At 41.0% G+C, this 25,160-nt stretch overlaps 1 protein-coding gene across 2 annotated transcripts in view; it reads right to left on the bottom strand.

Annotated features, from left to right (window-relative positions):
- Window positions 1–2,216: 2,216 nt before the first annotated feature.
- LOC113164384 (vang-like protein 1) overlaps window positions 2,217–25,160 on the bottom strand; it is a 41,707-nt gene continuing 18,763 nt past the window's right edge. The window contains exons 4-9 of one of the 2 annotated variants that reach the window (XM_026363670.1): window positions 15,512–15,943; window positions 14,716–14,891; window positions 9,073–9,206; window positions 6,188–6,335; window positions 5,635–5,869; window positions 2,217–5,535 (exon numbers count right to left, since the gene is read on the bottom strand). In XM_026363670.1, coding sequence (XP_026219455.1) covers window positions 5,275–5,535; window positions 5,635–5,869; window positions 6,188–6,335; window positions 9,073–9,206; window positions 14,716–14,891; window positions 15,512–15,943 — 1,386 coding nt within the window. In that variant the 3' untranslated portion in view covers window positions 2,217–5,274. Of the gene's footprint in view, window positions 5,536–5,634; window positions 5,870–6,187; window positions 6,336–9,045; window positions 9,207–14,715; window positions 14,892–15,511; window positions 15,944–25,160 lie in introns of both variants that reach the window. The other variant, XM_026363669.1, reaches the window with a different exon arrangement.

The following is a 25,160-nucleotide window of genomic DNA, read 5'->3' as shown; positions in this document are numbered from 1 at the left end:
AATTAAAATTAAAATTTGAAAAAAGCAAATATTAATTATAGCAGCTTTAAAACTGATATAAATTATTAAATATTTGAGTAGGAATTTTACTGGTGTGTGCATATATGAGAAAATAAATGATTTTGTTGTAAAGTAAAATAGATGGTTTCCTTATTGTATTAACAGAGTATTAAAATCACTTGTTCTGAAACTTTCAATGTAAAACTGACTTTATAAAAGTACATAAATGCTATGTATTTAACAATTACACTTTTTCACATGGATTACATGTGCTATTTTTGAGTGAGCATGTGAGAACACACATGTTGGTTCCCTCCCTCATTAGGAAGGTCCACAGTGATGCTCAAGACAGCGGACTGGCAAATGGTCTTCCCAAGTCAATGAGCATTTTCACCTTGAATTATTCAAACACCAGTGAATAATTCAGCATCGTTATGCCTCCTAATATGAGTAGGGACCTGGACAGTGAAGCTGGGGGGAGGGGGGCATCGGGGGTTAGGGAGTCAGGGTGAGACAGGCTCAAGGGCTGCCCATCAGGGCCCTACATATCTAACTAAAGAGCGGACAGACTCCTGCTGGACCTGCGCGGCTGGGCATGAATTAATAATACAGCACCATGCAAGAATCATTTTTCCCCTGGAGGTGGATGTGATGCAGTGTGTGAACAGGATGTTTGTATCAAGCTGTGGGATTTACACACAACCCATGCCATAAACACAATCATACAGAGATTGGCTGTGCATTTAAATGTGACCCGAGGCCAAATGGACATGGCACACTCTCTCCTGAGAGAAAACGAAACAGACAGTGTCACGGTGAAAGTGTTGTGATGTTTTCAGGGCCCTTAAGGTTATATAATCCTGTGAATGTCAACTGCAATGGTGTTTTACATGCACTTTGAGTAAAAGGAGGGCACAAAGACTGATCTCGCTCACACACACACAAACCTCCTTTACTCCCACAAAAAGAGCGTTGACAGCAACATGTAGTAGGTGTGAGGGTCTAACAGGTCCAATATGAAAAAGCAAAGAACAAAGACTAGACAGGCGTTAGATGTATTAAGGTGTAGATTTCCGTTCAAAAATGAAACCACCAGAAGCGAGAGGGATTTCCTCTCATGCCTTGATCTGCACATAACTAAGTCATTACCAGACAAATAGAGTGGGAGGAATGCAGAGAAGAAAAACATTCTATTTAGATGCAAATGTGCCTCATTTTCCTCTGTACCTATCTCTCTGCTCCTTGTCCCGGTCCTGCACAGAGCAGGTGGGTACGGGAGGAGGATTAAACCGAGGACAGATGAGTTCCGACAGGCGGCCTTGTGCCCCAAGCTCTCGGAGGGATGAGGTTGTTCGTTTTCAGCACCGGACACTGACACTGACATTCATTTATCCACAAGGCCCGGCTGCGCAGCTCTGACAGGCTGACGGCAAGCCCATTACCACTGAGCTCCACGACAACAAAAAGCCACCGAAATAAGGCCCAAAAAGCTGATATTTTCCTCCAACATGTCACATAGCAGGGTCACACACATAATGGGTAGTGACAGATGCACGTTAGCAAGTCTGCAGCCGGGGCAGGAAACCAGAGAATATATGAACAAGCTGGGGACGATGCCTGGAAAAATGGGAGAGAGGTGATATAATCTACTGTACACGTGAAACTGCAACAGTGAAGAAAGTACTAAACATACTAATCAAGCAGAAATAAAGAACATTCTCTGATTGGTTAGAAGGGTGATCCTCTCTTAAACATGTTTCTTTGCACCGCTGCCAGTTCTGTTCTGTGCATCTGACTTCACTTCCTCAATAAGATATAATGTTTACACTCATGTTCTTATTTGACATTATTATTATAGAAATAAAGAACAACTGTGGATGCAATAACCTTATTTTATTATCTCATAATCAGAGTTAATGTTGGGATTTCAGCGCAGTTTTCTGATTTCATACTCTGCAGTATTTGATGATAGGGCAAAGGATTCCCACTGTCCTGAGGTTTTTAATGAATTATCAGCACACTTGAGGATAAAATGTCAGAATACTGTATATATATTCCTTAGCTTGCACCTTCAAGGGACTTACAGGTGCAAACTAAAGGGTACATTTTTAAACACAGATAAATTAAGACAAAAAGTTGAATTTTCATCTACATTTCAAAATTAACTCTCAACTCAAAGTACAAATATTCTGCGGGGGGGGTGGTCGAGAGGCATTCTGGGATATGTAGGAAATCACTGAGGTCAAAGTAGAAAAGCAGTAACAAAGTCCCACAAAAACCCCAAAAGTCAGTCCATAAAGCAGTTTTACAAATGTTCATAAAAATGTTTATTTAGATTTTTTTTACAAATACTAATGCTGTGAAAGTGAAACGTGTCTTACATTGCGATGTCACGCCATCATCATAAAGCTGTCCGCCATAAACCAAACCTGTAACATGGCAACAGTGTGACAGATGGGAGTGATGAAGAGAAGAGGGGGAAAAGGCTGAAGGCTGTATGAACCTGAATGACACACAAAACATACACACTACGCCTACGCTTGTTAACATAAATAGGTACAGTGTAAAAACAGGAGGCACAGTCACATTGGGATCATACAAAGTTTATCAGTAGGTAAAAAATATGACCAGTGGCAGGTGATGTTTTTTTTTAATAAAGATATATACTGTAGTATTGTTTGAGTTGAGTAGTTTACAGTGAAAGAATGTTTTCTTGTTTTCTGATTTTAAAAGTGAACTGTATCTTCACGCTATAGTGAATATAGTGTGAAAACATGTTGCTGCCTCCCTGACAAGGCAAACTGACAGTATTAGCTTCACCAGCCAGGGGGCAGCACACAACAACACTGCTCATAGCCACAAAGGATACTGTCTGTATGATGTTTGTCTTCTTGATAGAGTTACACATGAGCTCAATGTGCTTCTATTTTAACACTTTGTATTTAAGGGATCAGTCATAACACAAAGCAGAGTAGTCAAATGTGAAGGTCTTAAAGTGTCACGCTAGTGCTGTTAGCTTAATTTCACTGTATTTTTCTGACTGTACAATGAGAAAGGAATAACAAGGAAAAATCCCTTCTGGGTCTTCCCGTGAAGTGGCTGACCTCGAGGGATTCACTGTGTGAGCGTGTTTGTCGGATAACAGAGGTGAGACAAGGTGGTAAAGGAAAACCAGACAGTCCAGTTGGGAAAGAGGTTCCGCCCTGCCGCAGCTCTTGCGGTTGATTCATTATCATATCTTATGTATTCTTGTGAGACAAGCAAACCCTGTGAGCCGTGAAAGGAGAAATCATACTTTAAATACCTTAGATTCTCAAATAGAAGCAGTTTAGTTCAGTGGAAGTAAGAACCATTTACCCTCCCGTTTGGATAAATTCAGCATGAAGTCCACGTCTTCAGCACCACTGCTGTGACTGGTACAACACAAATAACTTCAGTTGTCAGGTTTGACTTCTTCCCAGAACAATGTTAAAGCCTCCATGAACAAAAACTCAACACTTCTTCTATCATGTTCACATTACAATTCTCCCAGTCTGGGACAGTTAGAAGCCTAATTGTTAAAAAAAAGCAGTTATTTCTACGTGAACATGCTCTCGTGTAGTTGTAGTTGGACTGTGAACATAACGACCAATCACGGATCCCCAGTGTTTGACGGATTTAAGTAACTTAACACTGAGTTTTCAAGAGTGCGTTTACTCCAGGTCGGATGCTCCTCATTTCCACAGTCTGTACAATTAAGGGGCAGATCTAGATTTTGACATGTGGTGAGGAGGAACCGGAAATCAAACCACCATGGATAACAGTTTAACCACCAACTGAGCTACAGCTGACATCACAAATATACAAACGTGATGTAATCAGGCAAATATAGAGACTTACAGCAGACTTTCCACTGAAAACAGCTGACAACTGTTGCTATGCCGTTGTTTCATGCCGGGCTTCACTCTCTCTCTCTCCACCTCCCCATATTTCCTCTCTCTGCACTGTTAATAAAGGTGAAAACTGCTAAAAACAATCTGCACCCTTCCTTTTATATGCAGGTTTTTATATGAGCTTGAGTTTTGTTAACAGTAGCTTAACATTGATCAAGAACATGAAAAAGAAAAACAATTTCTATTAAAAAAAGAGAAACTGAGAGCAGCAGTTGTGTAAAGGTAACAGTTCTTCTGTTGTACTGCTGTGGAAATGTGCATTATACTAAATCTAACAATTACATCATTCTGGTCAGGAGTAATCAGTAGTACTTTTTCTTTTTGACATCACGGCTCTGTCGCTCCTCTTCGCCACCTTCTCATTCCATCACATCAGGCAGATACGGCAGAACGGGAAAGCCCTGAGAAGGTTACTGAAGCGATGAGGAGGGGCAAATGGTTGTGGGCGCGTATCCGTCTGTGCGTCTCTCACGATCCCGTTCATTTTGAGTTCATCCCAGTGTTTAACACAGCATGCGTGCACTGTTCCCAACTGGAGTGGAAATATTTGTGATTTTGCTCCATTGCATCTGGACAAGTATTGTGCACCAAAACAACTTCAAGCATCTCACTTTGGCTGCTAATGTTGGAGTTTGACATCTCAACTGTCAAGAAAAGGGTTTGTCCACAGCTCTGCAGATGTCTTGGATAGTGATGAGAAGATAAGTCTGATATCCTCTTTGAGCAGGATGATGTCATATATTTCAACCTTTTTAGGTTGGCTGATTTCATTTTAATTTAAACCTACATAAATGTGCATTTAATGCAAAATGATAAAACTTGAGTTTTTTTCCTTAAATGCAATTAACTTGGCTTTCAAGACATGAGAAATCCATTTTCTTCTCAATCTGTTGAAATCCATAAGAATCTGAATACTTTGTAAGATATTTGTCATGCGTTTCCATCATCAGCCTTCAAACAGCAAAATCAGAGTCAAACCATCACAGGTCTTAGTGGTTTGTCTGTCTGTCCCATGGAAATCTCAGTGGGGACATCAGAAACCACAAATGTCCTCATCTTGTTTGGCTCCAAAACAGAGTTTTATCAGAGTTTGAGTCGACACAAAATCTCTCTCACACACACTGCATGTGCACAAAAGTTAATGTCCAAGGCATCCAAACTCCTGTGAGCATAATCCTGCAATGATTCTTTTCATTACATCAATACATAAAAAGATCAATATATTCAAATGTGTGTGATATAGAGATTCGTGTATCATACAAAAATCCAAAAAAGTAAAAATAAAAACTGCAAACCCAAAATAAAATCATTTGAGAACAACGAAAACAAAAAGCTTGATGTCCTAGACGGAGGTTTCAGACTGTAGCCGCAGAACAAATTTGTGTGACTTAGGGTCGATGTATTCTTCTGACATCTGGATGTAGGGGATCTTCTTGGACGTCACCACCAGACTGAAATCCACACACTTGAGCAGGAAGACAGTGCCATCTTTCAGGCCGCTGGTGACCGACGCCTCGCTGATCAGCGTCCACTGACGGGCCAGCCAGTGGTCGCGGCTGTACTGCAGGGTAGGACCTGGGTTCAGGTAGCTCTCCAGGAACGCCTATGAAAGAGAGGGAGTCAGAAACACACTGGTCACATCTTAAAACAAGAACAAGTCTCTACATGGTCATTCGTGACGTGCTACAGTCACAGGTCTGACCTTGGGCGTCATGTTGTTGGTGATGCAGAAGGCCAGGTGTTGCTGGATGCTCTCCATGCTGTGGCAGTGCTGCTGCTTGGTGGTCCTCAGGTACTTCTGCAGGGCCCGAGCCATGGATGGGAAGATGGCCTGTGCTGCCTCTCTGGGGTCCATTACGTCCCCCGGGGCCTTCTTCTGCTCCTCCTCCTGCATGCGCTTGATATGTGTAAACGCCTCCTCTACTGCCACCACCAGTCTGGGAGGAAAAAGCAAAAAAAGTTTAGAGCAGTGTCTGATAATGTACAACACAGTAATTCATTCCTTACTTCAGACATCAAAATAAATGGAGTTGACATGAGCTTCTTAAAGTTGAGTTTGAAATTCCCAAAGTTTGCGTCTTTCCTCGGTTACTCATGAATTTTGAATACATAACCCTGTAATTCCATGACCCCTCCAAAAACTAATGAGGGCTAAACTGGCCACAGCAGAAGAGGAACTGCCCCAGGCCTGAAATGTGGTCATGTTTTGATTCCATCTATGTTTGATACTATTTCAGAGTCGTTGTTTGACTCACCGTGCTCTGCGCTTGCGGACACGCCTCTCGTGCTCTGCTTCCTCATAGTACAGCTCATTGTGGCTGGAGTCCCTGCGGCGGGCAGCAGCTGCAATCATGGCTCTGGACTGGGAGTGGGCAAGTCCTGCTGCTGCATTGTTCCCTGGACCTGGCATGACATACAGATAGGACGAGAATTCGAGTCAGTCACAGCCTTGGAGATGACGGTAGAGGAACGAAGAAGAAATCTTTGATGATGACATAAAGTGCAATGTGAGGGAGCAAGATCTTTTTAGATGTACTGGGGTAGATTATTAATGCACATAAACCGCTACCCATTTCCTTTTACCATCAGCAATATTAAAAACCCCAGGAACTGAGAGAAAGAGCCAAACAAAGTCAGGATTTTTAATTGCTCTGAGCACTGATCATTCGTAAATCTAAATCCTTGAAATCGAAATGCTCTGCTCACCCACGTATGGCTATTGATATTCAAACATTCCCATTACTCTTCCACTTGGTGCCTTGAGGAGGCAAGGGGTTTCCAATTAAATAAGCATCTCAGGCAGCTTCAAAAGTTTACATTTTTGCAATGAGGATTGGAGGCTGCTGATGAACTCTGCCTGATATTAATGCAGGTTAAAAGGCGGCAGAGCTGGTGAATTATTAATGTGGGACAGGGATTGTACATGAACAGAATAATTCATGGATGGAGAGGAGGGAGTTTTCTGCACTCCCTGATCTTGGTGTTATTGCACTTGGATGAGATTTACAGGTGTAAAATGTTATGCTGAATGTCAACATAGATATATATTTTCAACCCACTTTGTATATGGAAGATATTAAATGGCGAAATAAAAATAAATAAATATTCTAATTAAGGAAGTTAGTGAAGTACAATTAGAGTCACAGATGCCTAAACATCTACAAAAATAAATAAATAACTATTGTTTCATAAAAATAGGTTTCAGCAGAAATAAGCTGTATATAGTACAAGAAAAACTAAATTAAAAGTAAAATAGCACAATTTACTTGTACCTACATGTAAAATCAATTTACTTAAAAGCTAAACAATTTACTTTTGTTTGATTTGGTTTTATTTGTGCATTTTAAATCCTCTGTATGCTGCAGAACTGCTTGGCAGAAACACATTTTATCTGCTGGAATAATTTACAATTCCCAATATGTAGAGCTGTGAAAACAATCTGGGGATCAAATAGCTTGTCAACATCATAAAATCACCTGAACCCCATTGTAATTAAGAGTTACGGCTGCTTTGCTCTCCGGGCGTCCCCCCTCTGTAATCAAGGAAAGATTATTGTCTGTCCCTGAGTTAGACTTATTTATTATCATGTTTGTGTGGCTGCACAGAGCACGAAGGAGTGTGGAGTGAAAACTCCAGACAAGAGAGACAGAGAGAGATGGAGAGGTCTCTGAGCAGCTGCTGTAGGATGAAAATAAAGGAGGATGAGACTCGAGAGAGAGATGACAAGACCGGCAGCGTAATAGCTATTGATTTATCACAACTGTCTCCCACTAACATTTCACAGGATGGAGAAGAAACCAAAGAGAAAAAAAATGAAAGAGGGAGGCATGTTAGTGCACTTATGTGACGCTTGAGTACACTTAGGGGAGAGCAATAATTTAATAGAGGGTTTGTGTTACATGCTGCCAGATGTTGTAAGGACAACTGAACTTTATCAACCTGTGGCATGCAAAAAGTGAAGAGAGGTAGGGAGGATTTAGTGTGTGTGAAGCAGTCAGTGATTCACATTATTTGGCGTTATTTCCGTGCTTTAATTTAGCTTTGAGGACATCTAACAGTGGTAGAGATGTAAACACAGTGCTCACCAGCAGTCTATGAAGGTACTTTAGTTAGAAGCTGTGTTTACTTACTGTTCAAAAGGTAGGCTTTCAGTTTAGCTCTAACAGCTTCAGGTTAGCATCAGAGTAGAGAGACACATGAGGAGAGGAGAAAGTCAACTGTTGAGCTGAGCGGCTGTTTGAATCTCATTCCCACCTGCTCCAAAGCTACCACAGGGTAGGAGATATCAAATGCCCACACTTGTGTTTTTGCGTGTTGCAGCCTATTAACGACAAATCACCTGTGCTTTATGTTACGATTGATGATTTTCTAATTATGTTATGTTTGCAGATCGATTTTCTTCCTTCCAGGCAGCCAGCACATTCCACTATATCAACTTGCAGAGACTTGAAACATTGCTTTAGATGGGTGATCTGGCTCAAGAAGCCACTCAGTGAAGTTCAGTTATAGTTGCATGATAAAGAAATTTCTAGCAGCTGTAATAAATAAGACAAACTTTCCGGTTGGTGTTAATGCAATCACTAGTTCCAGCTTCTTGAATGTAAATATTTGCTGTTTTGTTCTGTCTCCTATGATAAAATATTAATATCTGAAATGTCAATCAAACAAAACCAGGAATTTGAATGTCAGCTTGGCTCTTGTAAATCGTTATGTGCTTTGTATAAAACCATTATCTGGGCCAAACCATTTAATAATTAATTATAACATAATCATCATCCTACAATAAATATCATTGCATCTGTTATACTGGGATGTAAATTCATGCCAGGAATCAAATGGAAGCTTGGTTTAGATGGACACCCTTTAAATACACAGAGTGAAATCAACGGTAAAGTCTGAACAAATGATTATTTGATTATCAGATTTAAAAAAAATCTTGCCCCATATTTAATAAGCATCTCAGAATTTTTGATTATTGAAGTTATAAAGAAAGCCTCCAAGTCTCACTTTCAGTAAAAAAAAATAAAAGTTGGAAGAGTCCAGTAAAGGAAATACAGGCAGTGACACCACAACACACAGACGAGAACCGACGAAAGTGTATTATCCCACTCACCCTCAGCGGGGGCTGCTGGGCACTCACCATCCACGTTGTACACCTTGAGTCCAGCGAGGTGCTTGGCAGCGCGGGACTTGGAGGCAGACAGCAGCGCTGGGTTATGGACAGGGAAGTCACGGTAGTAGTGCTCTAAAATGGCCAGAGCTGCCCGCTGAATACTGGAGATGAGAAGACAGGAGAATTAAGACTCAGTTTTAGCAAAGGAATGGCTTTTAGTTTCAATCCAAATGGTTTATAAAATGGAAAAGGTGAGAAACATGTTTTCACTTTGAATACCATACCTAATGTCACAGAATGAACAACCCTTCCTGCTTAATAAAGAAGAACAGTAAAGGCTTTCTTTGAACACTAATTATGAATGAAACATCTGTCCTGTGGAAAAACAGAGAGGACGTTGCCTTAAAAATAAAATGATAAAACATGAAAGAAAAAGAAACTAAAACTGTAGAGTGGTGGAAGGATGATGTGAGGGAAGAAACAAGGCTAAAATATCCATGTTTAATACTTAATGTTGTAGTGGGGAATTCCCTCAACAAGTGACACAAAACACAAACTCAACAACACATCAGGGCACTTACAACACAGCCAGAAGATTAAATATTAAAACACCAATAGAGAAAATCATCTACTAGATTCATCAATACATAAAAGAAGTCTTTGTTTTAAAAATACTTGTGGAAGAATCAGAATCAGGAAACAGGAGAAGATTCGACCACATAAAAGAAAAGTAATCTGACAGCAACATGATCAACAATTCTCTGAAGCTTTATTAAAATAATTAAGAGCTCCTCACTGTAAACAGCAAACTAATCACATTTCCGCAGTTCCTTGTTGCCCTATTAATGTGATCGTATTTGACAAGCTGTGGCTCTGATTGGCACATGCAAGCCAGATAAGAAGTGATTTACAGGTTTCTGATAAATGTTCTCATCTAGTTGATGGATGTGAAATTTCTGTAATAACACAGACTGACAGCAAATGAGTTAGTGCGTCTGTTTTTATCAAGTTGTATCTGAATCAAACCATAATGCAGTGTTGAATCTGGAATTAAATACGCATACAGTAGTTTAAAGATGGAAAGATTTGTTGACTCCTTGTCGTGTGTTCTGCTGCCCACACTAACTAACTAACCATGAATGCAGTCAGACTAATGTGTGTTTGTGAGGATCAGTCACTGCCAACATCTTGATCCTTTACACTGTGGATCAGACAGCATGCCAGGTCTTGTCCTTCATAACACAGCACTATTAAACCATTTATACACAAGTAGGGTGTTTTCACATGTTATGAACTCTTTATAATCTGCTGCCCTGTGTTCCTGAGTGAGCGACAGTGCATTAGAGGTTATGGTACAAATAAAAAGTTACGGTCATGAGCCAGAAATACAACCAACCTCAACTCAATACACTGTGATGGGTTATTAGTGATTAATGCACAGATAATTATTGCCCAACTCTGCAGTTTCCACCACCGTTTTGCCATTTTATGGCTTTAATGTTTTGTTTAAAGTCATTCCCAGATGCAGCCGGCAGAGGTTTCTGCCCTCTGGACACCATTTACTCTCAAAAGCTCAGATCCTGAAACCTGCGTTTGGCTGTGACGGCTGTTCACTGACCAACAACACAACATAACTGTTTAACACGGGGCCTTTTCTATTCTGTGTATGTGTGTGAAGAAGGATGTGTCAATCCTCACAGTGTGGAGCGCTAACTCAATCTACATGAACAACAGCACATGCTAGCCTGCAGCATGCGCGTCCTATTATCCCAAAGTAGGACTGCAGAATGACCTCTGACCCAGCAATGAAAGAGAGTTCACATACTTTCTAAGCGCTTGTAACTTTCACTCCTGCTTCAAGCAATGGGTCATTTAAATTACCACAGATACACACAAACCACTCAGGCATCCAGGCAGCAATTAAACAGCATTCGTTCCTACTGCTTTGCCATATGATGACAGTCAAGACAAGTACAGACAGTAACGTCATGACAGTCTAATAGACGAACAAGACAGATGTTTAGATTGGTTTACAGATTAAACCTAAATGACATGAGAATATGACAGGGACTCTTGGTTTATGCTGATCCAGAGAATTTCACTGCATCTGACAAAATCTACTGGAAACAGAACTTTAATTTCATTTTAACCACTGTATTGATCCCTCCGGGGAAATCGATGTGGGATTCAGTCTCTTGCACAATCTACACTGCTGTCTAGTCTACAGCAAAACTGTTTCACATCTTAAGTATTTTTTTCTTATTTCTGCCACAGTACAGCTGAGAGAGAGATAACCACTCTGTTGGCTAACTCAACAAACACAGACAGTCCCCTCTTAAAGTAACCATTCACAATCACTAGAGACAGAGCCATTGTTTAGTGGCCGCTTGTATAAGCACTGAGTTCCTGCCACTGCCCCACTTCGATCAATTATTAAGCTGAGCAAACCTAACACAAAACCATGCAAAGCAAGCACTACACAGCAGCATCTGGAAAAATGTTTGGTTTGTAAACTCAGATAAGGAAATGAAGTAAAATGGCACACAGCAGTTACCCTGGAGAATGGGGAGAGGGGTAATTGACCACTGTCGCCTCGAACGCTGCTGTATAAGACTGTGCATTTAACCCCCACACTGCTGAAATGCACCGTTATAAATGTGCTCATATTCAACTTGTCTGGTCTTACAAGGCGACTCTCAGACAGAGACAGTCCTTCATGGCCTCAGGGCCAGGGCAGGAGCCTCACTATGATAAGGCTGAGGACGGATGCCAGAAACCAAGGAATGTGAGCAGCAGCCGCCGCCTCTTCACAGAGGAGATACATCAGAGATTGGCTGAGAAGACGAGCCACCCACTTGTGTCTGGGTTTCTCTGTATGATTCATTGTTCCTGTTTGTGGCTACATGTGCATGTGTCATTTGCATGTTTATGGTGCAATTACCCATGTGGACACACACAAACGTGCGTGTCCGTGCACGTGTGTCAGGCTGACCAGATGCTGTGCTGCAGTCTGCAGGGAGCACTAATTAGCTGTGTGTTTACAGTCACAGACGGACAACAGAGCAACGCCAGGCCTACTGCTGGCCAAGCAAGGATGAATGGCACAGCTTTCAAAAGACAACACCCCCAAGGCAGCCGCCTAACACATCTACTACACCATTACATACATACAAACATACACTTGGGTGACCTGCTTCTACCAATGCAAAATCGATATTAACATAAACATACTTAGGTTAAACTCACTGTAACATTACATGTAGCACATTAAGGAAGAGACTGGGATGGTGAAGAAAGCAGCAGCAATAAACTATGTTAGGAGATAACAAGAAATTTTAGTTCAGCACTGTTAAGCTAGATTTGAGATAATATAAAAACTGTGTATTGTATTGCTTGTATTTAACAATACATACAGCATATACAAAGACACAGGGCTTCAGTGGGCTCCTCTAAAATAAATAAGACTCTGCTATGATGGTTCAGTTTTAGTATGGTGATTTCTGATGACAGAATTGAAGCGTCAGAGTCATCTTTTTCCAGGTGTTTTTTATGGGCATTGATTATACTAATAATCAAATTTAATTGATGTGGTATTCATAAATCTGAATTAGCGATATACAATAGGTTTATCCAGTTACAAGAGTTTATTGGGGTCTGGAGAAATGTCTGAGAAATTAAGCAAGAATACAAAAATGTTGCCCAAATCATGACGTTTCCTCCACCATACTTTACGATTGGGATGATCTTTTCATGATGATATATAGTGACCTTTTTAGGGCAGATGTAGTGCTGTGTGTTCTTTCTAAATAGTTCAATATAGTGTTGTCAGTCCACTAAACATTTTGCCAATACTGCTGTGGAGTGTCAATGTGAAACTTCAGGCTTGCAGCAGCTTCCTTCGTGGTGTCCTGCCATAGACACTCTGCTTGTTCCATGTTTTATCTACCGTAGACTCATGAACACAAATGTTAGCCAGTTCTAATGATGCCTTCAAATCTTTGTCTGTCACTCTGGGTTGTTTCTTTACCTCATTAGTGAGTGTTTGTTGTGCTCTTGGGGTCATTTTAACTGGCTGCAGTAGTTACACAACTGACACATAACAGGTTTTAGTTTATTGTGTACGCAGCAGAGATACATAAATTAATCCTTATCATTATGTACACCTGTTTCCATTTTGTTACTGTTTACACTGTCAGGTACTATTTCATACACATTCTCATAAAGAGGTGTCTCAATAAACTAATACATTTATTTTGGGTAATTATTTGTTACCCATTAGCAAAAGTGTGTGTGAGACTGTGGGCTGTGTATTGACACAAGGCAGCAACAGGAGAGCTGCTGCGTTTGGCTAAAAATGGGATCTTCCTGTTTTTCCTCAGAGACTGTAGGTCATAAAAACCTGGTTGGTCTAGTCTGAGCTGTGGTTTTCTACACACACACACACACACACACCTACTCTTTTTTTCATTCCCTCAGACATTTTAGGATTCTTCAGCGCTACCCTCCCATTAACTATTAATCCCTAGTTCTCTTTTCTTTTTTTCACTCCCTCCTGTAGCGCTCTCACTGCCTCAGTCTCCAGGGTCTTTCCTCTGTACTCCGCCCTCGGTCTGCAGCTCTTTTCTGAGGAGTTTCCTCTCTGAAGTCTTCCCCACCCTCTCCCTTTTTCTCCTGGCACATTTTTCCTCTCCCTATCAGCCACTTTGTCTGAATGTCTTTTTGTTTCTGCATTTTCATCCATCTCTGACTCAACATTGGTTCTATCTCCCTTTCTACACGATTACCACTCTTTTCCTTCAGGCACATCCCTCCCATTCTTGACTTTTGTAGGTCTTTCCTGTGTGAATTCCTTCCTCCCATCACTGACTACATAACCAGTTACTTCCCTCTTCTTGTCCCATCTTTCTCACTTGAGGTGTCCCAGTTTCTATCTTTTCCTCTGCCTTCATCTCACCCACACGTCCTTTGTTTCCCCTCCCTTTCATCCCCCAACGTTCTCCTCATACCTACCCTGGTTGTCTTTTCCTCTTACTCTTTATGTTTTTGGTCTCTACATGCACAAATGTGATCTAAATATTCTCCTAACCTGCTCTTAATGGCTTTGGTATTCATTTGTGTCCCTAAATCCTAAAAAGTTGTCTATTTAAAATGTCAGAATGTGTCTAAAAGTATTATCATTCACTTAAAAATTATTTTCTCAAATAAGCAAAAAACTAACAAAAAAAAATCACCTTTTAAATGCAGAGACATGCTGCTTTTCATTGCATGCAACATAATATTTAGAACTACAATACAACAAATAAATATGGCATTGGCAAAACACTGGTTTTGCCAGAATACTGAACTCGTGAGAAACTCACACACACACACAAAAAAAGTTTAACAAGGGAAGAGAAGGAAGAAACTTCATCATGACTGACATAGGAAGGGACTCCTGTGGCAGAGAGAAAATATTTGTAGAATAAACCAAAATTCAGCTCTTTTCGCAGTGTCAAACCAACAGCATGCAGGTATGCATCATAACACACAACGTTAACAACAGAGCACTGTTGCAGCAAGGTGTAGGGGTACAAATACTTTCAGCCATTTGTATGTAAGCTTCAAATATGCACTTACATGTCTTTTCAGCCTAAATTGCAGAGCTATGACAGCAAAGAATGTGTCTCTCACCTTAACTGTCCCAGGTTGTAGTGCTTCGTCTCTCCATCTGTGGAGCGCGTGACGCACACAGAGAAGCACGGCTGGAGCTGCCGGAGCTCCAGCAGGACGATGGCCAGGTAGTGAATGAAGAGCAGAGCGTCCACCAGTGACACAGCGTACTGAACGATGCCCTGGTAGTTCTCATCCTGGACAGTAGTAATGTAACAGTAGGACTTGTAAAACTGGTTCATGCGGTCATTTGTAAAGCTGAGACACATTTTCTCTTAGTAGCTTCTCTTGTAGGTCAACATGGAATAACACACGTACACATTATTTTGTATGTAGTAGGTATAAACTCAACAAAATATACTGTAAGGCCGCCTTTTACTTTGATAACAGCTTTGTACAAATTCTCTCAACCAGCATTTTCCAAACACAAAACAAGACTCAAACATTCCTGCAGGGGTGAAAAAAGGAGATCATACACATGTAAGACGAGATCTACAGTCTATGAATATTTAGATTTAGATTTAAAAGGGCTGCAAGATTTTTAGCCCTCCCATTTGTGTGTGTGTGTCTTCCTGCAAGCATGTGAATGAGGGACCAACAGGGATTTTAAATTATGACTCACACATTGAACATACACCACTGGGAAAATAATATCTGTGTTTTGGTTGTTTGTGGTTCTGTCGAGCTCCTGAAGGCGTTAAAAATGTATGTGTTTGCACTATATGAGAACTCTCCCACTGCTACTGGGTTTCTAGTGCAGTGTTGGCTGTAATGTTTCATGCATGCAATCACTTGTCATAACCTGCTTATGGCTCACCTGTGAGTCCAGTATTCTCACTCCATAGAACAGCCAATAGGAGACCACAAAGAGCAACACCAGCACGGCAAGCAGCGCCCGGAATACAAATACCCGCGGGAGGCTGGCACGTGGCGACCTGAAGAAGAGCGCCCAGACGGCCAGCAGCAGTATGAGCAGCTTGAAGGCCACAGAGATGAAGAGGCCCTCGCAGGCTGTGCCGCAGGGCTGCAGCCTCTCCGACCAGAGAAGGTGGGGGAGCACCAGAAAGGCCAGCGGTGTGAGGAAAACCAGGAGGCCCAAGATAACGGCCAGGGTCAGGGTGAAGTAACGGCGGCAGTCAAGCCCCACGCTGTCCTCCAAGTCCTTGGTGATGCGAACAATGTCCTCCTGAGAGAGACTATGCTCTGATGTGCCTGTGACGGCCGTGGTGGTCTCACCCCAGTTGTCATCCTGGAAATGAAAAGAAAAAAATGTATGTAACATATACGTCAATTCCCTCATGTTCTCACTCCTTCATTCTCACTATGAGGGGACATCAGTCAGGATACACTGAACAATCACTGTTGATCACATCTAAGGATGAAACAGCTAATGGTTTCATTGCAAACTATGGTAAACGGTTTAAATTTCCATTTAAACCATGAACTTCTGCACATTGCACACAATAGCACATTAGGTAAAGCTTGTCATTGAAGCTGAACAACAGATTATGATTATTTAAATCCCAACTTAGTAAATTAGTTAACATGAGAAATGCTATACTCCTCTGTACATATGACAGTTACTAAGTTATTTAAGCATTACTGATGCAGTGAGTAGCCTCTCTTTTCTTAAACCTTAACCCTATTAAGAAACTTTAGCATGTGCTGGAGAAGACTTTGTGCAGCGGTTTGTATTTTGTAATGAATGCAACTCTGGACGGGAATAAATATTGAGACATTGCAGAAGCTTATCGAAACAATGCCACGGTGAATGAGTGCTGTAATCAAATTAAAGGCGGCCCAGTGAAATATTAGAGCGTGTGACCTTTTTTTTTTGGACAGGCAGTGTATATGAAGTGATGATAGAATATGTTTGACAGCCTCACTCAGAATGATAAATATTGTTTTTACAAACACCAACAGTTTCTCAGAGGATGGAAACTAAACAGAGAGAACGTCTATGGGGACTGTACTTCTAGAATATTGTTAGGTCTCTCACTGTATTGAAGTTAAATCCTTTAGCCATAATATTTTCCTTTAACTAGGGTTCCTCCAGTGAACCTGCCACTGTTTCTACATGTTTTGCTTTTGCCTGAAAAATCAGAACAACAAAGGCAAGGGAGGTTATTTCCAAGCAGTGAGAAAGAAATGAATAGAAGAAGGGAAGTGGAAAAAGTAAACAGAGTGGGCTGCCAACAGGGCAATATGCTGACGTCTGGGTCTGACTGCATCCGCAGATAATGAAGGTCAGCGGTGTTGGAGCAGAGCCGTTAGAACAACAAAGATAAAGACTCTTTGCATGGCAGTCATCGCAAGCAGCGAATGTGGCTCTGTGAGCGACTGAGAGCTGCCTCTGCCAACAGAGGAAGGACAGATAATAACCTGGCATCAGCTACAAGAGCATTCAATAACAGAACCCGGAGACACTTTCACCAAAATGCGATGGCGCTGTAGACCAGTCCTATTTTAAGGGCTGTGTCAATGGCATTAGCCCCACACTAGCAGAGAGGGGCTCATGGAGGAGATGCATTATGATCAGTTTAGACTGAGGGGGTTGGGAGGTGGAGGATGGTGCACTGGGACTGTGAATATCCCCCTGGCCTCAGGGTTTAAACAGATGAAGCAGAACAATGGGGATACCCGGGCACTATGCTCAGGTTGTCTTTGAAGCTAGAAAGAAGCTACTGTGTAGACTCATACACTAATAATACAATGTTCACCATGACCCAGAGTATTATTGCTGCACACACAAACAGGAAAGAAAGAAAATGAGAGAGCTCTTCATTTTGGGTTAATGTGCTGAAATATTTTCTACATTTTTCTTCTTGTTACAAAACCAAGGCCACGCCAAAAATATTAATGAATTAGTTTTACTAAGACATATTATCAAGGGCTGATATATGCTATGCTTCAGTTCTATTGTACAAAACCTGTGCAACACAAATAATGATAATAATAATAATAATAAATGAACCTCAGTGTTGCACTGTATTCTAATGCATTCATCCGTAGCTGGAAATAGTCTGAAACCTGTCCACAGTTTATTTCAGTAAAGATAAAAAATAAAAAACACAGCACATGTCTGGCTCTGACAGGAAATTCCTTAGCTTATTTTACAAATGAGAGTACATACTAGAGCTCTTGAAACTCTTTAATTTAAATCTTCACCAAATATTTCTGAATAAATGAGCAGGAATCTAAGTTTACTACATGTATTAAGGGTTTAAATGTCAAAACCTGAATTAATCTAAACATTAGGACTGTTTAAGTGTGGTCTGATGATCTGAGCTGATTGACATTTGCCTGTCAACATGACCAAGTATCATCAGACTTTCATTTAAATGTTGTTGAAGTGATAAATTCTGGATGTGTAAATACATAAAATCCAGGGGATTTAATCTGATTTACCCAAAATAAACCTTGAACATGAGCCAATGTGTCTATTTACAGCAGCACTATCTGTCCTAAGAGATGACATGGTAACAGTTGAATTGTTGGTATAGGTTTTCACTCTCTGATGAGATACAACAGTCAAAACCAGTTTCATCTGACCTTTGACACGACAATGCGCTCGTAAATCCTCAACTCACAGAGCCACACATCACAACTGAGCCGTCTCACGAGCAGTAAACCATACTAGTGGAATGCACGACTTCAGTTCAAGAGGTCAAAGAGTGAAGACATAACTGCGATCCTGTGGGGACACAACCCAACCTTTATCTGTGCTAGCAGGGCAGTGTCTCTACATGAGATTTATTGGTACAAGTCAATAAACAAAATGACATAAAAAAACAAAATTGTTGGCAGTTCTCTAGTTCATCTTCCACTGAAGCGCTCTGTACGTTACTCTGTTGAAGTTACTCAGTGGCCACAGATGATTTGAATTACTGAGTGATGTGATGTGACATGGATCTGTCACTGCTTAGAGTAGCCTGGTCTGGAGTAGTCTGGTTATTTGCCATCACCACAACTGAACCCATAAACTAGACAGAACGTGTATCTCTGAAAAATGCAGACAGAACTCAGCACTGTGTGCAAGATGTCGATGACTCAGTACTGAAATGACAAAAACAGCTGTACTGTTAGCAAGCTAAGGTTGAATGTTGTTAAAGACAACAGTTCTTAACAGATCTCGGCACTTGACAGCAAGTCAGTCGGGTTCAGATTTCAGTCAACTGTTGTCATGGGAAACACACAACGCGAAGATAGTTGCAGTATTATTATAGTTTATATTTGTTTATAAACAAATATAATGGTAACTAAGAGTTTAACGTCTGCGTTCAGAGAGATTTTCAGTCTGCCTAAAGAAACACAGAGAATTATTATCCTTATTCTTTTAAATGTTTGCTGCAAACTTTGTTGCACAGCAGCGACAGTTATCACGGGGGGTTGCAGAGTCTGTGTTGGACAACCATGTATATGCAAGTCTGTGTACAGTATCTCCAAGTGAGCACTGCTAGTGGATTAGAGTGGTGTTTTGAGGTCTAATAAGCTATCACAGCTATAGCTAACACCTTTCTATCTATTGATACATGAAGCAAGACATTGCGAATTCAGCCTACACACAACCTTATTCCTACAAACACCAACAAACATGCTGCATCCTTACTGTAATTCAACATTAACACTGCACCAACTCTGTGTATCAAGTTTATGTATTTAACCTGACAGTTAAGAGAGGAGATTAAGTGCATCTGACAGCACATACAAATCTCCAATAACCCAAAACAACACACTCACAAACAAACATAAATAATACATATTTCAGTCAAATCAGCTGGAGTGGAGATTGTTTGTGGAACACAACAGTGAAAGCCACTTCATTAATAATGAGAGAGGCGGACTGGAGAGGCCCTCAGCCTCTCCACAGAGATTTGTGCAACAGGCTTTTTACTCACATGAATCAATTATCCCCTGCAGAGAAGAAGAGTGAGCAAAACCTCATTATTTTCTTTTTTGTATTAGCAGAGATGAGTGCTCCACAAAAAGCGAGCCACAAGCTTCAGACACACGATGATTCACAAGTCATCAGGGAGGGAAACAAGCATATCTAAGCATATACCCAGCAGCACAGGAGATATTTGTTCAAAACGAGAAGCCATTTAACACGCAGTCATGTTTAAATGTCTCCTGATTATTGTTTTTCTGTAAAAATATATTTTAAATGTATTAGTGTCTGAGCTCGTGAACATAGTACACAGCTGGTGAAGACGAGGGTGTGTGTGTGTGAGAGAGAGAGGAAAAGGAAATCAATAGGCATTAGCTGTAAGGAAGAGTGTCTCTCTGACCACATTGTACCTCAAGATCACCCAGGGGAGACATGAATCACCTGTTCTCATTCCTTCTGGCCATAATACACTCATCAACACTCATCACTCATTGCCCTTGTTTCATAACCCTGAATCACAAACACACACACACACACACACACACTGCTGCTCAGTATTGCCCCAAACAAAAAAAAGAACTTGCAAACAAAGCAATTTTTAGAACAGATTCATTGTTTTGGCAAAAACATGAGAAACTTTAATACTTCCAGCCTCTAAATGTGATTTGCTGCTGGTCTTTGTGCTACATTACTATAAACTGAATGTGTTTGGTTTTCTACTGCTCATGATATTTGGGACATTGTTGTTACTGGAGCCTGACTACTATACCTGGGCTTTCCCTCCGCTGACATGACTAAAAATAAACAGTGACCCACATTTTCTCACGGGATTAACCAATCACCACAGTCTGATCTGATTCAGACCCAGCAGCCATCCAGGAGGCCTGGGCCCATTCATCACATGGAGATAGGTGGAACAGAGAGGGGAGAGAACAAAGAGCAGGAAGAAAAGGGCGAGAGCTCGACAGAAATGTTCAACAACAACAGCCAATTAAAGGGAAGAGGAGGACTGATCCAGATGGGGGACATCAGAGCAGTCACAGACCACAGGACAGAGGTGATTACTACGCACACGTAACAACGTGTGAAATCCTGCACTCGCAATGCATCATGACTGTAAGTACTGCAGCTGAACACCTGTCAGGTCTACTCTTGTTCTCTGTCTGCTGTGATTTATTCACCCGAGACAAGGTTTTACAAGCAATTCTTCTGTGCTGGGAGGAGCTGAGGCGTTCCAAAAACTGAACAGAGGACTATTGGAAACATCCAGGATGACGTGTTCAAAGGAGGGATGTTGGAGGGATACTGAAACAGGGCAGATGAGGGCAAATGGAAAGAAAGGCAGAGATAATGCAAATCTCCTTCCGCTTTTCCACTTAGAGCCAGAACATCCCAAATAAGGAGTTTAACGTGTGTCTTTCCCCTGCTACCTAGTCAACCACAAAATGTTTTGTTACACAGAGTCTGAATTCAGTCACTGCAAGAATAATGTCTGACTTATATTTATTAAGAGGAGTTGATTCTTTGTGAATGGAAATAAAATGGAAACAGTTATCAGTGACATCGCACATCAACATATCTCCACACCGTCTTCAGTTCTCTGTCTCTTTCCACTGTGACACCACGAGAAGAAAATTGGTTCCTTTTAGCTTGATGGCTTATAAAATCCAAGATTCTCAGTTATGAATTCAGCAAGATGATTTTAGACTGTGGGTAAAGACCAGAGTTTCCTCTACTGTGAAGTTATCCAATAAAGGTAAAAATGCCCCCAGTAAGCTACAATGCTGCACATACAGTAGATGGAACCAACTTCCTGATGATGTTAAATGTGCTCCACTGTCAAAGCTAAATTTAAAATTCACTTGTTTTTGTTTGCCTTTAATGTGATGGTTTCTCTGCTGCACTATTACTGCAATTTACCTTATTTTTCATTTTGAGTCTCATTTAATTTTAGCATTTTTTAATTTAATTGTGCTTTGTCTTCACAAGTTGTTTTCACATCATCTTACAATTCTGCCTCTGTGACATTATTTCAAAAGAAAAGACTAATTAATTACTTGTACTTTCAGCCACCTGTAAAGCCAAAACTAAAAACAGCATGAAAATGATGCATGGTCACAAAACCTGAGCAGAAATTTAGCACTGAAGAATGCAGCCGCAACAAAAACACGTGCAGCCAAATCTTGATGAAAATCTCTTCTTATGTCACATTCCAGCCAGCGAAGGACACAGCAGCACTAAAAACAGTTCTGTAGAGTTAGTCCTACAAGCACAGAGAGAGAGAGAGAGTGGTTTGCTAAGACCCAGAATGTGCCATCAAAGTATTTCTTTGATGAAATATTGGCAAGACTGCAAACTAAGTGCTGCAACACGATACAGTAGCTGCTGAGCTTTAAGCTCATCCAGCAAGACATTTGAACGGCAAAGACACTTGTTTGGATGCATATTAAATTACAGGGCAGACGGTTGGGATTGGAGGGATTTTCTGATGGCACGGCCCTCGCTCAAGGCCCTCAAGGTGTTTTTGATAATAAATTGTACGAAATTGTGTGACAGCTTTAGCTGTTTTTGCCAAGAAAAGAAGGAAAAAACACACTAAATTTTTGGCAGATAAAGTCAGAGAACTCTTATCATATTTTGCACATACCGACCTGCAGAAATATTTTATAATGACAATAACTGGCATCAGCCTTCAACAGTTCGGTCTGTCAGCTCACTGAGCAAACAGTCTCATGTCTGTCCACAGCCTAATCACGAATACCTGAGCAGTAAATAAATGATTAGTCTGATACCGTGACAGAAGATGCTCCGACATCGCTATGCTTCTGTATGTCTTTTCATGTGTTGGCAGCTATATATATAGCACACTGGCTAAATACACTAGCATGGCATGTCAGCCAGCATGCATTTCCAAAGCTTTCAAGGATGTATTTTCTCCACCAGTGTATGAATAGCAGTCATTGTTTCTCACAGCAAATCAAATGTCCACTAAAAGCCTGTTTTCTGTTGTTCTGCTATAAGTGGGCTGCAAACAAAGCTTCGCTCTCAGTGCAGGAACAAGTGCACTCTGCTCACTCCTGGGAGGCAAGGTGTTGCTGAGTGTGTAAAATATAGCAACATGTAGTCCCAAAGAGCCTTTCCCAGCCATTTAAAACCACCTTTGTTCTAACTGCAGACCACATGCCAAGAACTTGTCACGACAGGGACGGGAAGCACTTAAAAAAGTTTGCTCGGCTAATTCACAGATCAGGCGAGTGGCTGTGAGACAATGGGAGACTGACAGTTGAGCAGCATTTGATAAAAAGGTAAATTGTGGGATGTTGAAATAGATTACGCACAGAAAGGTCATGGAATACAGAACTTCTAATTTAGCAAAACACAGAAATGCACTGCTATGACTACCTCAACAGCATTTGAGCATTTTTAGATTGTTAAGTGTGTGGGCAGCAGTAAACCTGACCATTTTATTCTTTTCTCTCACATGAAGCTTTGCTTTCAATCCATCAAAAACACCTGTCTTTGAGAAAATGCTATTGCCACTAAAAGCAGACAGTCAACCACTCAGAGGTCATAGAGGTTCTGTGGTGATCTGGAGAAAAACCTAATTCCTGTTTTCTAAATTTGGATTAAACAACCATTAAAGACTTGTAAACATGAGGACGTGAGAAGTTAAGCAATGATTTTTGATAGAAAAACATTAATATTGTTAATGGCTCACAAAACAACCATTCCATACATTAAAAAATTACAAAAATAAGATATACTGTACGCAAAAACCAACATATAAACAAATGTTATATATTAATACTAATACTAAACACTAGTTTGTAGTTTTGAACTTCCATCTTACCAGACTTGGTTTAGTCCCTGGTCCACAACCGGCAACCGGGAATGAGTTAGTATTAATGTCTCGTTCTATGGTGGCGACAATCACTTCCTTTTTGTCCTGTATTGTCTCGCAAACCTCAAACACCTGCAACACTTCATCCTCCGCCTCCATCGCCGTTGGTGACTGCATCCTGAAATCCTCAATGGGCAAACTTGACTTTCATCCAGCTCAACCACACATCATTTCTATACTCAGCTAGTGCTCTCCAGATCCATCCCACTGTGTATGTGTGTGACCTCCCTTACTCTCTGCTGATCTGTAGTCCGGCCCCCGCTTTATCCGTCTTTATGAAGAAATCTCTCCCGTCATGCATCAGGAGGTATTGTATGGGACAGTGCACTCACTTGCCATTAAATGTAAGGGTCTTTACAGTCAAAGGCAGAGTGAGGCAGAGTGAGAGCAGGAGGAGAGAAGAGGAGCTGGAGGAGCAATCACACGGGATGTCTTGACAACAGCAGGGATGGAGGGAGGTTTGGATAGAAAGGAGTGGTGCATACTAAATAAAGTAGTGTAAACAAAATTGAACGGTATTGCCATCCATCCAGAGATGTGTCTCTACCATCCTCATTCTCACTCTTTCTTTTCTTCTCTCACTTTTATCCAGCTCTCCCTCAAGGCATGCTCTTTCATTCTCTGCTCATCTCTTGCCTCAGCACCACTCTCTGTTCATTGCTTCTGACCCAGTGAGCACCGTGGTGTGGCCGAGCTGCCGCTGGCATAGCTGCATGTGTGCAAATGTGTGTGTTGAGGGAAGGTAGGACAAAACCTGCCCCCCAGAGCAACTGATCAACACTAGAATGTCTTGAAGACACTAAGCCACAATCATTAAATGCTGCAATACGAATTCTAATACGACTATAATATAATAATAAACGTCTTAGAAAAATTGTTGTTGCAGAAAAAATATAGAATAATAGTGGTGTAATCCTTAAAGCCCTGTCACTGGGCTGTGTAAGACACTTACTAAATACTGTGGTGAACTAAATTAATTGCTGTGGAATTACTGTAATCAGTGGATCAGTGGAGGTGTCTTAAATCCACCACGTTTTCTACTAAATAAAATGTTTCTGAAATTTGACATGACAATTAGTGCCTTTCATTAAGAGCAGGTCATCTTGTTAGAGGTGGAACTAACAGAGAGTAAACACAGCAGTGCACAGAAAATAAAAAAAAATACGTTTTATGTTAGTATGTGTGAGTTAGAGGTTAGTTTGTGAGTGAGTGCATGCAGCTTTCAACAAGCACTGACACACACACACACTGTGATAACCAAGGAGTTGCAGGAGAGACTGGTCCAGGAGGCGGTCACCACAAGAAACTGATCCAAACATGGACACGAATGCTCTGCCTCTTCACAGAGCTGGGCGTGGACCCCGAGGTGGCAGACCTACCTAAACTATATTCTGATGCTGAGAGAATTGGTTTGAATGTGAGGTTATCGCTTAGAAATATACAACAAGACCTCAACATTACATATATGATGATATGTGCTGTAAAAGCTTTGAAGTTTAAAGGTTGCGCAATCACACATCAGCCAATCATACAGACAGGTTCAGGTGTAGTTTGAGCAAGAATGACAAATAACCTGAGCTCAGCAAAAATGAGCTCAGCACCCAAGTAGAGTGACAACACAGTGTCACAAACATATCACATTTTACCTGCTCGGTATTTCATTCAGTGCCACTCCAC

The sequence above is a fragment of the Anabas testudineus genome, chromosome 2 (genome assembly GCF_900324465.2).
Source record: "Anabas testudineus chromosome 2, fAnaTes1.2, whole genome shotgun sequence".
Lineage (NCBI taxonomy): Eukaryota > Metazoa > Chordata > Actinopteri > Anabantiformes > Anabantidae > Anabas > Anabas testudineus.
The sequence above is the reverse complement of the archived record's forward strand: the minus strand, read 5'-3'. Positions and strand labels throughout refer to the sequence as shown.